The 18,389-nt window shown below is 37.6% G+C and overlaps 1 protein-coding gene across 3 annotated transcripts in view; it reads right to left on the bottom strand.

Moving 5' to 3' along the window:
* The window catches only part of KIF13A (kinesin family member 13A), a 106,160-nt gene that overhangs the window by 50,993 nt on the left and 36,778 nt on the right, over window positions 1-18,389 (bottom strand). For all 3 annotated transcript variants that reach the window (XM_071451253.1, XM_071451236.1, XM_071451243.1), the window contains exons 3-6: window positions 14,361-14,373; window positions 8,266-8,326; window positions 824-916; window positions 147-327 (exon numbers count right to left, since the gene is read on the bottom strand). In XM_071451253.1, coding sequence (XP_071307354.1) covers window positions 147-327; window positions 824-916; window positions 8,266-8,326; window positions 14,361-14,373 — 348 coding nt within the window. The remainder of the gene's footprint in view (window positions 1-146; window positions 328-823; window positions 917-8,265; window positions 8,327-14,360; window positions 14,374-18,389) is intronic.

Below are 18,389 nucleotides of genomic sequence, written 5' to 3'. Positions count from 1 at the left end.
TCTTGTGTTTGATATCTAATCCTCTCTAAAGAAGTCATATAAACATACATCTGAAAAAACGTTCTCAGGGACTTCCAAAATCCATTCCTATTTTGGGAGTTTAAAGAAAAATACAGAAGGCTGTGGGGGAAAGTGAAGCTACTCACCCTTTTGGGTCGAGCAGATCTCTGACTTTCTCATTGTAGATTTCCATATAGGACACTTCAACTTTAAAAGTATGAGATTCATTTTCTTCTACAGAGATTCTCTGAAATAAAGCACAACAGAGCCGTGGGATCAGACCCAGCTGCTCTGCATTGCCCATCATGGAAAAGGATTTTCCTGAACCTAAAAGAAAAAAAGGAGAGGAAAATGCATTAGAATATAATTTCTTAATTATTCATTCATTCAAGCACATTTTAATTCTCTTTTCATTTCTCCAGGAGCATGTATCAGAACAACTTGACATGCTATTCCAGACAGCTAATTCTTTGGACAAGGTAGAGGTAAACAAAAAGAGAAATTATCCTGAAAGTTTCTTTCAGTAGGGACATTACTTAGGGCCCCTTGGAGCACACTTAAACACTAGAAACTGAGTAAGTCTCCAGTAGGAGACTACTCACTACTCCTTTCAGGCTTTGAAAGAGGCCCCAACAGGTAGCAACCAGGATCATACTGACAGAGCTGCTTTTAGGAATTCACTTATCACTGCTTATACTACTCATATATGAAATATCATGATATTTCAAAGTGCAATTTTTAAATGTTATCTACCTTAATATTTATGTTTTGTTGTTCTCACTTCCCAAGTGCCTAAAGTGTTCTCCCCCTTTAGGGCACTCACCTGTCTGTCCATAGGCAAAAATACAAGCGTTATATCCCTGAAAGGCCTTTTCCAGAATTCCTTCCCCAAGGCACTTGAACACCACTTCTTGACCTAGAAAATAATTTGGCTTATTTTAAATTGTATAACATGCTAGAATTGACCGAAAACAAGAATAAAAAAGGTTTGCACATTATTTTTTATGATTAAGAGCACTGATGGAAACATATTATTCATGCACAACTGAGCGATAAGATCAAAACTGTTGCAACCCGTGTTTAAATACATTGCAGATTATCTGTAAAGTGAACAGTTTTTCAAAAGGTGTCATAGAAGTTGAATGCTTAGAAAATAACACAGATGTCTAAATTTTTTATTATTTCAGTATAGTTTCTGCAATTAATATGTATTGTTTAATCACTGAGTCCTGTAACAAAAAGAGTCAAAAGAAAGAGTCCTGTAACAAAATTTCAATGAAACCCATTGGTGAATCAGGACATTAGGGGCACACAGGAACAAGTGGCTGTTCTCTTGGGAACTTGCCTCAAGTTTCACCATAAGCCATTACATTCCCCCTGTAGCAAGGTGATGTTGGAACAAGATAAAAGCATTCCAATGACATTCAGGAAGAAAATGTGTTTTAGGAGGCTGTGAGACCTCAACAGAGTTGTTTGAGGACATATTCTGCCAAATCCATAATTTGAAACATCAGATGCAGAATTTGATAGCTTGAAAATTGGCTCCCTGAGCCAGGCAGATTTTAGATGCACTTCAATCTTTCAGATGTAGAAGATGAAAATAGTCACATTGTTTGTTTGGTTTTTTAACAGGAAAGCCCAGAATTTGTACACCACAAAGAGGGTTAACGTGTTGTCTGCTTTGAGCTTTGATCAGACAATTACACCAGCTGTGTGTACACCCAAAACAAGGAGAGCTGAGCTAAGGACAGTATTTGTTCACCTTCAGGTGTATGGTATTAAACTTAGATTCACTGCCTGGTGACTTTCTGAACACCTGTGATCAGCTGCCTCTCTCACCTTGGTATGGGAGTTTCAGCAATTATCAGTTGGGAGAAATTATTTCTTCCTGTGGATGCAGTAGTGACTTCTGTACTTTCAAAATGGCATATACTAGCATAAATCTTGCTACATAATTACTTATGAGAATATCCACATTCCATAGCCCAGAGAATTCCTGCAGAACCACCTCTGGAATGACTGCAGAACATTTTAGAAGCATATAAATAGGACAAGAAAGTACATCACTTTCATTTTCCTTTCATTATAACCTAATTTCTTTTCTCCTATAAAGAAAAAACTAGTGCAGTGATGTACTATGAAATGGTCTTTGTGTCTCTTTCTAGCTGAATTTCTAAAATTCCAAAGTGTCACTGGACTTGCATTAACACAGTTCAGAATGCTGAATACAGGAGGTAAAATAAGAGGAAAATCCACTGTATTCTGGAGTGACTTCATTTCCTTCACCACGCACATTCAGTGCTAGTTGACTCCTTCAACTAGGAGTCATTTGGTCATTTTATAATATCTATGCTGAGAGAGCACTGCTAAACAGCCTGGAAACAGAGAATGTTCAACTACTGATAAATGAAATATATCAGCAGAAGATTTTAATAAGAATGTAGAATAATCAAAAATTTACTTTCTAACCAACTCCTGAGGGAGCCACTTATTATCTTGCTGAGCAAGAACACAATATCAAGCAAAGACTGAAGCTGAATATAAATATTAAAAGAAAATCAAGTATATATACATTACACAGTGATTGTGAGTGGAAGACAAAACCATTTGTCAGAAGGAGAAAAAAACTTTTATCACCCGCTTCTGACAAGCAATAAACCAGTAACCTCCTCCATGTTTCCTAAGGAAAAAAAAAAAGCAAATACCAAAGTGTTTTAATACTATGCCTGGTCATAATGACCATAGGATGACCTACAGATTCATTTCTCAATAATACTGATAAATATCAGGGAAGGAATCCACTTGAAATTTCACTGGCAAAGCTGGGATTATTTTTCAGGATATACTTAATTTTCAAACTGTCATCACAAACAGAAAATCAATGAGACTGATATATAACTCTAAAATGGTATTTTTATTACATATTTGAAGAGCTCAGCAATACCAACACAGACAAATGGGTCATTAAAAAGTGTTGCTTATAGTAACCAGTCAAATGATCATGGGATAAAATAAGATTTGGTCTTAAGTGCACTCAGAGGAAAGAGCACAAAATGCTAAACTTCAAATATGGATATTTTATTAACTTGCAAATGCAGGCCACTGAGAATAGCAGTATATCATCCATGATATTTTGCTATTTTTTATTAAGAAAAAACCACACTGCTTCCCCCTTAAATTTTATTAGTGAGTCTGCAAACTGCTTACAAACTCTGTATCATACAAAATTATGTCCATATGTGTTTACAGTCAAAAGAAATAATATAGCTCCAGTGACAACACTGCTGCATTTCTGTTTTGCTAAGTAAGTCAATACTGCCTGCAATTCATACTCTTTCTTATTTATGTGACTTTTCTTCCACAGATGCCTAGCATTTAAAGAGGTGAGCAGGGGTTTTAAATTATCACCTAATTTTCAGCAAATGGGAGAAATTACAAAAAAAAAAAAAAAAAAAGATTACCTAATGGGAAAATTTCCCCTACAGTCTTTAAGAAGGGAATTCCCAATCTTCCAGCTGACTAAGACAATTTAGCATCTTAAAGGCAACTAAAGGCCAGAGACATCCATCCCCTCTCCCAGCTTTTGCTCAGAGCAGGGGCAAGCTCGGGACAGCATGCCCAAGGCTGCCAGGGAGCCCAGAGTAAGCAAATGAGCTGCCAGCTCTCACACACCAGGAACTCCCCTCTGCCCATCCTTTTGAGGAAAGGGAAGCAAAGTCTGGTGAATGTTTCTTGCAGACCAGGAACAGCTTCAATGTTAAGTCAAAACTACAAATAGACAAGACACTTGTGTCTGCTCAAAATCCAGAAGTCATTGTCTCTTGTAAGGGCAGAAGGGTAGAATTCTTTAAGCCAATTGCCTGGTTTGCTTCCTTTTAAAAAGGAAAGTGCTGCAGTAAGCATACATATTTCCTATAAAATTACAGTTTAGCTCCAAGTCAGGTGTATGGCCTTTCAGGAGCCTGCAGAAACACAGAGCTGATATTTCAGGCCAGCCATGATGGAGGTTAGGGAGTTCATGAAAAACCCACAGGCAAGTCAATACAGTGTGGGGTCCTAGGAATGGACCTGCTTAAGTGCTGCAGCAGTTATTTATGCATCTCTTGAATCCTTCCCAAACAGAAGGGTTTCTTTTCTTCCTTTTAAAAATCCACTTCATTGCAGACTTCAATAGGCTCTTACTGTTGTCCAGGCTTGTAAAAAGAATCCTTTGTTCTCATCTCTGAGAATTTCTCAATATCGTCCTCTTCACCAAAATGCTGAGCAGTTATTTGTCTCTGTGAGCTTTCCAAGGCAAGCAGGTGTGTCCTTTATTCACAAACTGACTCCTGACCCATTCAAGTCATGAACAAATGGCAATAAGCTATTTTGCTCACTCTCAAAACACCTCTCCTGCAGCCTATAGACAAAGCTCATCCCTCTTCCAGATCAAGGCAAACTCATTCTGTCCTACAACCAAATTCCCCATCTTCCTCAGAAACTACTTCACTGACTTCTTTTTCACCCCTTCCCAATGAGAAATCCGTATTTTCACCAAACACCTAACTATGGCTTTCAGAAAAAAATAATCAGAAAAAAGGTGCAGGAGCTAGCATGTGATGATCAGCACAAACCATTCCTTGCTTAGAATGACACAGACACGAACTGTTCAGAAATGTGCAGCATCAATATTCAGTGTAAAATACAACCAAACAAAGACAAATAAAAAAAAAAACCCACACTGAGAGAGTATAGACTTAGATGAAATATATGGAAAAACTTCTTTACTGTGAAGGTGATGAGGCACTGCCACAGGTGGCCCAGAGAAGCTGTGGAGGTCCCATCCCTGGAAATGTTCCCGGACAGGTTGGATGGGGCTCTCTCTAACACAATATATCAAGTTGCTAAAGAGCCCCCTTATCCTGGGGGGCAGAGATCAGAGCACCAGTTCCACAAAGGCTTATAAAGAGTTTACTTCTCTTCTGTACTCCAGACTCCCTGCTGTCTTTATGAGAGCCAGTCCTGCAAGGACAGCTGCAAAGATGCTCTCTTACAAGTTTTTCACCACCTGAAGGTTACCTTCACTATTTCTGTTGGTGATATCACTGGATCATTTAGAATTTAAGACTGTAGTTTCCATTTCAACAGGAAAAAAAAATTGCTAAAAAAGCAATTCTGCTGCCAACAGCAACAAAACCCATGTTTTCAAGTGCTGGAAAGATAAGGTAGGTACTTCCCGAACATGAGTACAGAAAGAAAATTAGTACAAAAAAAATAAGCCTTATGTTCAGCCAAATAAGTTGATGATCTCTCATAAAAGAAAGATGCCTTATACCATTTTAGGGTCAGCCCTACACCCCCAGAGCCTGGGAATTGTTTTCAATTACCCATGCAATTAAGTTTATCCAAACAGGAATCTCACTCTTGAGTGAACAATATTAGTAAGTGCTGATAGTAGCATAGATTGATCAATAAAGTGAGAAATAAAGTCAGTCTGATCATGTGTAATAGTTTTAAAGATCCTGTAACAAATGTGCATTGCCAAGAGTGGACAAACACTGGGTTTGTGGGCATTAAAAAATAGCAGCAAGGAAGAGTTACCCACGTAAGTTGTCTGTGGTGCACACCATTCTGTGAGTTCTCATGACCCCCCTATCAATCAGCTAAATCTTTAATACACTGTGAAATACACAACTATATATCCATTCAACATAGTGCAAAATGAGCACATTTGGTTTTGCCCAGAGAGCAATGACTGATAGGGTAGCCTAGTACTTGTTAAAGTTTTCACTGTATCATCTACCACTGTAGATGATGATACATCTACAGGTAAAAGGGTTTTTCAAGGAACTAAATTTGTTGCACATGCCTTTTCTAAGAATTTTACTTCAGCCTAAAGCTCATACACAACTAATATTTTTAAGCAGTCTGGACTTAGCTTTCAAGCTTTATATGTTTTCTTTTAATTGTGCAACTCACCCCTCCTCCTGGCAATGACATTAAATTTACACATCCACAGAGAGCTACTTTGGGCAGGAGTGTTGAATGCACCTAGCCCCCAGATCAGCACTCCTTCTGTAGTCCAGCATCCAAGAGATACCAGTTTAGCTCCAAAAGTGTGATGGTCAGATGGCTTGTTTGGACTCTAAGATTGCACCAAAGACTGTTATGGCATTAACAGTCTCTGGATGCAAGACAAGATGGTTATTTACAAGGTGCCTAGGACAATAGAGGTTTGTTCTATGAGCCAAAGAAGTTATCAGAAATCCCAACCAAATCCAGTTACTGTAATTTTTTTTTGTTAATACATATGCACATTGAAGCCAAGCTGTGAAAACAGACTTAAGGAGCCTTAATATTAACAATATATAAATCTGAAATATTGCCATATCAGCATTTGGTTTTTGGACCTAAACCAAGAAATGCTACTGTTGTACAGGATAGCATCAGCTCATGCCCAAGCAGGTGAACAACCCAGTAACTTACACCTGAAACACTTTGAGCTGGTTTTTAATTACTTTAGTTTCGATATTGTATCAAATTCATTATGTTCTAGAGCATAAGGCCTGGCAGTCATAAGATAGCTTCAAGACCATACAACAAACACAACAACAGCAAAAACAGTGAAACCATTGTTTTCTGTATGCAAGTCTTTAAGCCCACATTCTTAGCATATTTCTGAAAAGAAAAAAAAAAACAAACAAAACAGCACCAAAGCCTCCCACCAAGAAAGAAACTGCAAGAAAATACCGCCCCTCCCACTTCCCCCCAACAAAACAAGGAAAAAACCCAAAGCCAAAAAGCAGTTTTGGTTTTCTTTTTTTCTCAGGCAGGGATATTGACTGGAATAGGCAAAATAACACCTCATAACTTACTAGCCAGTAAGAAAGTGGAAGAGATGCAAGGCACCATTTTCTAGAAACCAGTCCCATAAGAGGTTAATCTACATACAGATAATAAAACTTAATTTCTTAGATAGGGCAAATCCACTTACAACTTCTGAAACACACTAGAGAGATCTAGCTTTCACTCAAATTAAAAACAAACAGATCTAGAACCCCACTGAATTCACCTGGAGATGAGTTAAACCAAGACAGAAACAAGTTCAACTGGTTAGGAGTGTTTCTTGGGTCTATCCCATCTCTGCTGTGGGTTAGTGCCACGGTGTAGCCAACAGGTGTAGCTCCCACATGCACATGGGGCCAAGGTATGGGCACACACCATCACCTCCTTCCTTTTAAAGGAAACAGGGGTGTGCAGGCACATAAGAAGGTGCCAAAGGCTCTCCCAGCCTGAGCTAGAAATACTGTGCAGTGCACCTGTTCCGTGCAAATACAGCTCTTGAAGGCTGAACAAGTGAAAAACTTTTTTTCCTGAAGAAGCTTCTCTTTGCTCAGGCAATTAAGAAATATAGCGCAGTCCTTAAGATTTGGGATTTCATGCCAGGGCCTACAGTAGTCAGAAGTATATTTTGAACACATGTATATAGCAGTTCATTTATGAGATCATTGATCTTAAACTTTGAGGAAATGAACCCTACCAGCTTTCAAGATTTCTTATGGGCCAAAAAATTTCATAATATGAATATCTAAACTTGGAGTTTTTCCCTTTCCATGGACCACAGCCTTGAAATCCCAGTGTTCAGAGCTTTCTCTACCAAAACAAGTCCTCTTATAAAATATGAATATACTAATAGACAAATCCAGTTATGAGAAAACTGCTAGGATTACAATCTTATGTGGATTAGCCAGCTTTTGGGAGGCAGGAGTCACAAAGCTGATCGCTCAAAACACATTAGGGATCTGATCAGTCAGACTAAGAATCATTTGAAAGACCTGAGATAACCACACTGTCTGAGAAGAACATGCTTTATTCCCTCCTCTCATGCACAGAGAGATGCAGAGCACTGAAAACATGCACATTCATCACTAGCATCAGTCAGAAGTAATTGCTGATCCAGAAATTGTGAGTGACAGAAATGGCAAAGGGCACTTTCAGGTGATTAAAAAAAAAAAGTTATAGCTTAAATGTAAAAACATCTCTCCTGAACAATGTCCCAGGCACCTTAAAACTTGCATTCCTTCTCAGTTGAGGAGCTAGTACCAGATGACTGAATCCCTGTAAAAATGATAAATCTGCCTCTGTGAAGAAGTCACTTGAGCATCACAGTGCAAAATGCACAATAAAATAAAAAAAGAACCCCAAACTAACTTCACAAAATAACATATGGGAGTTTGGACCTTTCTTGAATTATTTACACTGTCCACTGTATAGAAAATAGTTTACCTGCATATTTTGTGGTGTTTGATTCATCCATGGACCAGAAGCAGTGATCAAAGGCAAACACCTGTAGAAGCACATAAAAAGACAAATTAGGAGCCCTGGTTATAAGACTTTTGATTTAAAGCAGTACATATTCATGACGGTGTAATTGCAGTTGGGCTCTAGTATTTCTGCAGACCCTAAATCAGAACTGTAATAATGCATAATTGGCAGAAATACTTTTGTGTAATCATGAGAGAAACAAAGCTCAATAATTCTTTTCTATATGTACGATACACTATACAGATTACTCCTTACTCTATCCCCTAATACAGATTACAAAACGTGGACAAAAACTAATAACTCCACTCTTCTCCAGGCACCAACAGTGACAAATGTTTCTGTTAACAGTAACAGAACAGCAACACAAGCACTCAATACACAGAATTTGGTGAGATGACTATTTAGCAGACATCAGCACAGTACACACAATTTTTACCTTGGGATGCACTTCTGATATTTAGAAGAGCATTACTACTCACAAGCCTCAAAGAGCAAATAAATAGTATTAGATTATCCATCTCAACAAAGAGGACAGTACTGCATCTCAGCAGAGGAAGCTCAGAAACTACAAATAGAAGATGTAGCTCTATTAGAGAAACAAGCTATCAGAGCCTGCTCTAGTGAAAAGACAGTATCACTTCAGTCAAGAGATGCAGCGAGAAACTGAATGAGATTCAATACTGTGCTCAGAGGGTTTGCAAACCTGGAACAGTGTCCTGCAAAACCACTTAACATGCTGGGATTTGATCCAAGTTTATTTTCCTGCACATTCCAGAACATCATGACAGACATTTAACTTTTTTTTCACAGGTTTAGCTTGCTACAAACACACCTTAAGCTGCAGTGTGTTTTCCACATGTTGCCATGATAAATGACTGTGGATGAGTTAACAATATGGATTCTGGTTTTGTTATTGGGGTTTTTGGGGGGAAGCACAAGAGGTGGAGAAAATCTCAAACCACGTTTTTAATAAAACTTTGCCTGGGTCAAGATTGCATTTTCCTGGTCATCCAACAGGTGATCTCCTTTGTGGGACAAACCATGCATGTCAGTGTAGAGCAAGAGCCACAAGCTCTGTCAGCTGAAATATGCAAATGCCCTAGAGCCAAATCCTGAGGGGAGGACAAAGATGGATCATTTTCATCTGACTTTTGGGGATGAAGAACATCTTGAAGTCCCAGCTATTCAGAGTTACTACACAACACAATCTACAGCTATGCTGCAATCTAACCCTTCCCAAGACATCTATTGCTGCAAATATTACAGAAGGTAACACCAGGTTAGCACAACAACTGCACCTCCTTCCCTTTCCTCCGGCTTAAAGGAAAACACATCAAATGGCCTGAGAGAAGACTCAATACTGAGACAACACTTAGTCTGTAAGAGTGAAGAGTTCTGGAATTCCCTTCTGAAGAAAAAACAAACAAACCCATAATAATCATCTAACAGGGAGGCCTGAGTCACTGCAGCACAAATAGAATCAGACATCACCATGAATCAGGATGATCCCTGATGTGACTGAGTCAAAAACATCATTTGGCCACTGAACTGCAAGTAAAATGCAGCAGTTACTCCACCTTGTCTTCAGATATAAGTTGGGGGCATTTTAAATTAACTTTTGAGCATTTGATCATCAAATCTAGGCAAAAAACTATGTCATCAGTAAGAACACAAACCCTTTTCCTAACTTCTACAGTCCAAGAACTATTGTTCCTCTTCTCATATTCAAATTCTATGGAAATTTTTGGCACGGGACTTGCTAACAATATCTGATCTCTCCAATGACCAAATGGCAAGCAATTAAATTACAAAAAAAACCCCAGACCCTACTGTAAGGACTCAAAACTGACCATTCTTCCCCCCTTAAAACTAAGTGTTATCTGCAGTGGATCACACAGACCAGTTAAAAAGGTTACTTGGCTATACATACTTACACATACTATACATTACTTATGTGTAATGACTGAAATGTCAATACAGCACTACTATAGGCCAATTTAATCTATTGTCCCACACATTTTCCCCTTGGTTAACATGGAAAATGACAACAGGATCATTCAATGACTTCTAATTTAAACACTGGCCTTGCAAAGAGACTCTTTAAAACTAAAATATGGGCTTGCAGCCAAATGTTTCTTCTAGAAAAGCAGATTTTATTGGGATGTTTTTAAAATGGTAAAATTGGTCAGACTGGTTTTCAAAAGGTCAAAAAATGATTATGCAACAAGAAGAGAAAAATTCTGCCTTCAGATAAAACTAATGTAAATATAGCATTTTAGTTTGTTTCCATAATAAACATAAAAAAGCTGGAGCATGGATTTGGTCTATTTATAAATTCTGTTCTGGAAAATTGCCAAATCCTTTTAACAGAAGGAACAAGATTACCTTAAAAAAAAAAAGTGTCAGGCAAAAAGGCAGAAACTGCTGGAGCATGCACTATCTGCAAAACATGCAGAGCAGCTGCAGCTGAACTCCCCTCTCCATTAAAACAGGCAGGAGAACACTTAAAACACCACTTTGATTAGTGATGACAAAACAGCAACCTTGAACATTCCCAGCAAAGATACCTTAAGGGTTCACCCAACCAAAACAATTTTATGGACAACTGAGACCTTTGGGAAAACAGATTGCAAACACAGGAATTAACAGAGTAAAAATAAGGCACACAGGAGCAAGACACATGGTCCCAATCAGCAAGGCTCTTGAACATGTACATCAGGAAGGCATTTTATGGGAAATATCTGTAAGACAGCATTCTACCAAAAGAGTAATCCTTGTACAGAAAAGATGATAAAAAAAGATAACTATCCTATATTTTTCTGATGCCCAGTGCAGGAATGGCAGGACAAGCAATCCCAAGTTGAGCATGGAAGCATACTTGGGGTCAAGACACAGAACACATGCCATGAAGAAACAACTAAATATTCTAAATATTATCTAATGTGCTCCCTTCTTTCTCCTCTCTTCACTGATTATTCTTCCTTAAAATGGAAGTGGTGGGTATTACTACTGATAGAAGTGTGCAGAATAATTATTTTTCTCTTAATAATTTTTTTCCAGAATTCATTTTCCTGAAAACACAACTATCAAAGCCATGAGAAGTTCTGTTAATGTTCAAGTCTCAGACTCACTAGCCAATATTCAAACTGGGCATTATCAGGCACTGAAAACGCCTTTTTAGCAAAAATCTTTAACAATTTGTACCAGAAGTGTATCTACCAGCTATATCAAAACTATTAAAATGTATTTGAACAATGATGTCTGTGACACAAACAGAACTTTTTATACTTCAAGCACCTAATATGAATTAGTCTTTAACTACATTTTGGAAGGTGTTTAATAGTATTCTTTATTTTCATTAATAGTGTTCTGGGCTTTTAAACAACAGAGGGAATTAACAAGCAAGCCTTTAAAATCTTCTTATTTTCTGCAAGATTCTGTATCTTATACTTCATCCTAGCATCCAAAAGAGAAAGCTAGATAAAAGGAAGCTGTCAGAAACCTGTCACACTACGGTAGTAGGTTACAAAGCAAAGATTTTTAATGAAGGGATGAACTAGGTACATTCAGCATAATCATATAAAAATGGACATTTATGAGAAACAGCTAGCTGACAAGTGCTGGATCCTGGTACTACTGTACCCAGAATCAATGTATGTGTGCACATTAGCCTAATAAAGTAAGTTATGTAGGTCATTTCTAGGTTTTATAGAGAACTATACTTGGAGTGTTAGCAACTCTAAGAAATTGTACAAAATATTTGTTCTGGTAACCACAATATTTAAGAAAAACAAAAGATATGGGGCTTTGATTGCTTCAGCAAACACCTGCAGCAGTTTAAGAGAGCTGATGGTTATTTTGCTAAGGAGACAACAAAAGTTATGGCTTCTTCAACAAGGCAAACTGGGATGCAGGTCCATGCATCCATCACATGTGTCAGTGAAAAATCTAGAGTTTTGTCTCAAATTCACCTGTACCTGTGGTTTTAAAATGAAATTGCAGATTTTAATTAGATTTTAAACTAAAGGAGCCATTGTGCCTGCTGCTGCAGTCAGGTATCACAGAATTTAAAAAGAGAGCAAAATAGATGCTCACATTTTAAAAAGCCAAACCAACATTCTGCACAATGTGTTTTCATAAAGGCTCCTAATCAATAGCTAGCAGAAATAATAATTTTAAGGTTTATGCATGTAAGTATACTTATGGAAACTAGTTACAGGTAATGAGCACCATACCAAATATTAACTGCCTGCCTGTTTAAGCCAAATTACATAATTAGTTTCAAAAGGAGTTTAATTTCACATTCATTATGCTTATAAAGTCTAATCCTCAGTATAGGCTAGGCAGAGTCTGGGGCTTCCAGCATTTAGCAATGCATTACCCAGATTGAACATAATCCCTAACACATTGTCTGTACAGCTATAAAATATCCCAAATGTATGACCAATGCTTAATGGCCATTTCTATATGACCAAGAGATGGCCAATTAATCACATTTTGCTTTCATTGAGAAGCAGTCAGTCTGACAGGCTGGGTGCTGGCTGGTTCCTAAAAAGGAAAGGAAGGGAGAACTGAAGAAGGGAAGTCTTCATTTCAGGGCAGCTGTTCCTACAGCCTTCTTATACCTGCTGATGGAGATAAGTAATACAGGAGATACACAAGGAAATGGCAGACAGAGTCTACACCAGTCAACTTAATGTCCATGGAAGCAATTAAAGAGCTGAAAAAAAAAGTTGGTCACTATGACAAACACAAGACCTGTGATAGGGCTGAAGAAGTGTGGAGAGAAAATCTGAAGGGATCCTGGGACACAGCTCACAGATCTCAGCTCAGAACAATAGTTTTACCTTTGCCACAAAATTACACTTAAATGGAATGTTTGCAGAAATAGCAAAACATAAAGCAAAATAGCATCCAATATCCTTATATAAATTTTTCTATCACAGCTTCTGAGCTACAAGTGGATTTGGGAAAACAATCTATGCATGGCTGATGATAAATTAGCCCATTAAAGGTAAAGAGACTTTCATTATTTACAAAATTTTATTTTAAAAATTTTTGATTTTAAAATCAACTATGTGCAGTACCCCAAAAACTGTATAAATCAAGAAATCTCATACCACATCTTTACAAACTCAGCAGTGTGAGTTTTCCCCACATGGTACTAACCTTCTTCTGTCTCAATCTGGTAAATATTTCACATAACATCATAAATTTCAGCACTATAGCTTAAGGATGTTAATGACCATCCAACTATACCTAACAATAATGTGACATTTACGCACAAGCCTGCAGCTGTTCTGGTTTTGTCAAAGAAACACAAGGCCAAACGTAAGCTTTTACATAATTCCAGAATAACTTCATCAGCCTATAATGGAACACAAATGATGCACTACAGAAAATGAAAGCTCTTGTAAAAACAATGGTTTGTGGGAGAATTACAACACAAATGAGAGTTTTCTTCCTTTTTAAAAAATGTTTAACAACGATCAAACTATCTTTTATTACAGATATCAACTGATATAAAATTTTATTAAATGTCCCAACAGGTACATTTCTCCTGCCCTTCCCCTGCACTACCAACAACACAGACAATCTTTTCTATGTAATTTCTAGTGCACTTTGGCAAATTTTCCCTAATTACTAATTCCTGACTATTGTCAAGTGCAAACAAAAATGGTTTATCTATTACTAGATGGTTTTTGTTGCCTTTTAAAAATAGTATGTGAACTTTTAAACAGAACTGTTTTTAACAAAATGTTTTAAACACACTATTTATTCAGTCTTTCAAATGTTTTTATGACTGTATTAAAATTTTGGCTTGTCCTGGTCACAGCTTTAACAAGCCATCTGCCTTGCCTGCATGTCAGTTGGATTAAAATATATTCTTCTGAAATTATGAAACTTTTAACTTGGAAGTTTGAAGAACAGATTTTTTTTAATGCTTTCCTTTTCTGAAGCCATGTTGTTCACATACTACAGCAATATGTCCAATACTTCTGCAGTGCTCAATATTTTCAAGCAGATACAAATGTAAAAAGAGACAAAATACTTACCTTTGGTGGTTTTCTAGATGATTGGCAATGAACCCAGCAACAGTGATGAGAAGCATGATACACCATTCATATAAAGAGAAGGGAACAAATGAAAAAAAAAAGAAACAAAGTCAGTGTATGTCATTACTATAATTTGAACTTTTTTTTTAATCCACAATGTATTTAAGAGTAATCAGATCAAAATATATTTAAATGAGATACCACATATTTTTCACCAGTAATTACTTAATTACTAATACTCTCCCACATTAAAAAGAAAGTGCCAGATTCCTTATAGATATAAAAATCTAACAGAGCTGTGTTCCAGAAGAAAGATAAGTATCTGTTTTGTCATAAAAGATGAAACACAGCCCATCTCTGGTGGCAAATAAACCGAGCTTGCAAACTGGCAGAGCAAGGTGCCAGGGTGAAGCCCCACTGAGTTCAGCAGTGCTACACAAACATCAAGGCAAGAGACAAGCAAATGTTTCTTGCAGAGATTACAGAAATGAAGAAAAAGAAAACTGTGTAGGCTGTGTTCTCCCCAGTCACAGAAAGCCCACACAGTGCACAAGAAACCAGTGCAAAGACACCATCACCATTCACACAGCTCCAACAAGTGCTATCACAAATAACACAGGAATGACAAACCCCCAGTCGAAAGACAACAGCTCAGACTACTTCAAATTGTCCTTAAATGCTTTCATGCTTTTGCTGGCAGGTATATGGCCACATTATAAATTCAATCACCTTGGGTTTTTCTGGTGGGAGATCACAGCCCCGTCTCACTGTGCAGCCCTCTGCTCCCTGATGCCAATGCAAGAGAGGAGGTGAACACACAGTGCAGAGCTACACTGACTTAGGCCATTCATCAAAACTACAACCTTAGGCATATGTTTAAATTATATTAATTATTAATTATTAATTATTATTATATAATATATATTATATATATTATTATTAAATTATTAATTATTAATTAAATTATATATGGAAATAAGAAATTGCTACTCGCTCTTCACATCAAGGGAAAAAAAAGCATGGATGAAGGAAAGAAAAGAAAAGAAAAGAAAATGTGGATGAAGAGGAAAAAATACAATGAGAAAGGTCTATAGACAAAGAACACAAGCAGAGAATGCAGTAAGGTTTATAAGATAAGGACACAGGTGAAAGGTATAGCAACAGACACAGGACACAAAATTCAAATATATCAAATATATATTTCTGCACTCTCAGTGCAGAAACACCTGGGACCAAGCCATGCCATCATCCACCAGTCTGTACATACCAACCCCACCAAGTTGGGAGGAGGGCAGGGAAGACACAAAGCACTTTGAGCAGTTTTCTTAGCAACTCACAATAAAAGGGCTCAGCAAAAAACTCTGAAGGGATGCAAATCCACAAACACCTCTTGCACAATCTTTTCTGCCTACTCTCAGCTCGTACCTCAGATGACACATCTGCCTGAAACAGAAGTTACAGAGCTGGGACACGGGACTGGTGTAATGCAAACATCGTTTGCCTCCAGCCAAACCACTCGCTGCAGCTTTACACCCGTTCATTAGTGGTGGCGACACAGCTCAGTCCATGGCTAGCTCATGTACAGGTGGCTCAGAAGTCGTGCAGAATGCACTCTTATTTATCTGAAAAATACATTTAGCTCTACCCTGAATATTATCATTTTAATCCATTTTCAGATGTGATGCAATTACAAAGTTATCAGCTTGTCTAGATGTGGGATTCACATTCTCTGAACCTCAGAGAAGCAGTGAAAGAAGAAAAAAGAATGATCAAAACAAGTCTTATCTCATTTGCTGCACCTGTGTTGTGCCAAAGTGGAATGCATTGTGGATGATTGTTTACCTGAAGGGAATTGGTAATTGAACTCTGGTTTGAGTGTTTTGATTCATTGGCCAATTGAATCCATGTGTGTGTGTGTTGGGACTGTCAGCTGACAGTCACAAGATTCTGGGCAGTTGAGTTGAGTGCTTTGTGTAGATTCAGTTTAGATGTAATGTAATATAGAATAATATAGTATAATAAAGTAATTAATTAGTCTTCTGATAGGATGGAGTCCTCCTCATCATTCCTCCCAGATGTCAGGCAAAAATATCACTGATATCTAAAAAGAGTCCCAGCAGCACCTCTAAACTTCCAAGAGAAGTTCCTATTGAAAGAAGTCATCCAAAGCTTTTTGGAATGCTTTAAAATACACTCATACCTTGAAAAATAATTTAGGATTATATCAGCTTTACTAGAGAATTCCTTTACTAGAGACTGCTGTACAGATTCAGCAGAAGTCCTAAACAGTTTATTTGAAAGTAAAATCCAACAGAAACTTTACCAAGTGCTTTTTCTTCCTAGAATCATTCTTGTAAGGCCAAATTAGAAAAGGTACAGAACATAATTGAAGCAACTAAATGGTTTGACACATGATTCTTAAGATATTTACTTAAGCAGTGTGAGCCACTACCTTTTTGGACATCTTCTCTAGCTTTACTTTGATGTTTATTTCAAGAAAAGCATAATAGTCACTTTTTAAACCCCTGGTGGATGGCAGAGCTTCCCAGTAGCATCATTGATCTCTGGGATTTCAAAGCACAAGGAGCTGCAGCTTCCTACCATATGTCACATCCAAATGCTCCAAACTCTTAATATCAACTTCAGCAACTCCCTGCATCACCAACAGCAATATGATCAAAGGCCTCTGGAATAGGTCGGCTATATTAACTCACAGGATAGATTTTTAAGCTATTTGGATATATCAGCTAATCAACTCAGTGTAACCATTGTTCTGGCAGTGATTCAGATGGAAGCACTCCAAAATACTTCAATCAAAGGACTCAAACTAGTAACTGAAGAACTGTTTACAGTTTACCAGAAATCACATCTGTGGCAGCTTAAAGATGTGCTATAAAATCCTGCATTAGCCTAACCAATTTTTGACATATACTTTTTTGTTTGCTTTGCTTTCTTTTAAAAAGATGTGCTTCCTTACTTCTTCCCATTTCCAGCATTTTTCAGCTTCATAGATAATTGAAGCTGTCTCAATTTTTACCAAACAGTAACCACACAAATGTGATCATTCAGTGTCACAACTGGGGGCTGGAGAAGCAGAGACACACACACAACACACATATGGACATCAGATCAGAGACACAGCAACTAAAATGTTTATTTCCAGGAATTTTTAATTCCATGTCTAGTCATCCATGGTGTCAGCGACAAGATACAGGTATGCCTTTTGAGTGACAACAAAATCTCCTCTAAAACAGACAGTCAGTATAGACTTCAGGAAATTATCAAAGTTACCTAACCTTGCAATGCATCTGCATCACAGCAGATTTTGGTTTAACCTGATGGGCACCTTCAATCTGTACACTCAGACAGAAGACTGACTTTTTTAACATGCCTGGAATTCAAAACCCAAGCAAATACAACCAGAGTCTGAAAAATATTCTCACAGGTCAAGGGAAAAGTATGGAATTCATGACCACAAAGCCCACTGAACTTCTGGAATTCCTCCTGCCTTTGTCCTTAAGTCTTCATGACTTTAGTAAAATATCACTAGAATGCTTTTCTAACTTTACTGAGTCTTCTGTGAGTATCTACTCAGGCTTTTTGTTTCACAACAGTACTAAGCCTCTCCTGCCCTGCTTGGCCAACACACATGAAGATCTCAGAGTGCTTAGCTACCTCAAACTTTAAGCTAGGCAAAGAAAGATAGGTTACACAGAGTTTTGTGCCAATGTCAACTTTTTATTCTGTTATCTCTTGCAGAAACTAAACTCAATACTTCCCACATTTGCTAAGAGAAGTGACTCACAAAATGTCAGTTCTCATGTTCTATGTCAGCACATGAATGAGAAGTTTTCCTGACTGCACTCACATTTTCTCTCTAGCACCTCAGCCCATTGCCTGTGACAGCACACCACAAGAGGAGTGCATTTTGCTAATAGTTTAACAGCAGCAAAGGTTCTTTCTTCATTTTTTAAACTATTCTCAATCTCTCTCATAGGAGTCTCCTTTTGTCATACAAAAAGTTGATAC

This window comes from Agelaius tricolor, unplaced genomic scaffold (genome assembly GCF_023055355.1).
Source record: "Agelaius tricolor isolate 1412-34295 unplaced genomic scaffold, bAgeTri1.0.p SCAF_2, whole genome shotgun sequence".
In the NCBI taxonomy this organism is placed as follows: Eukaryota; Metazoa; Chordata; class Aves; order Passeriformes; family Icteridae; genus Agelaius; species Agelaius tricolor.
The sequence above is the reverse complement of the archived record's forward strand: the minus strand, read 5'-3'. Positions and strand labels throughout refer to the sequence as shown.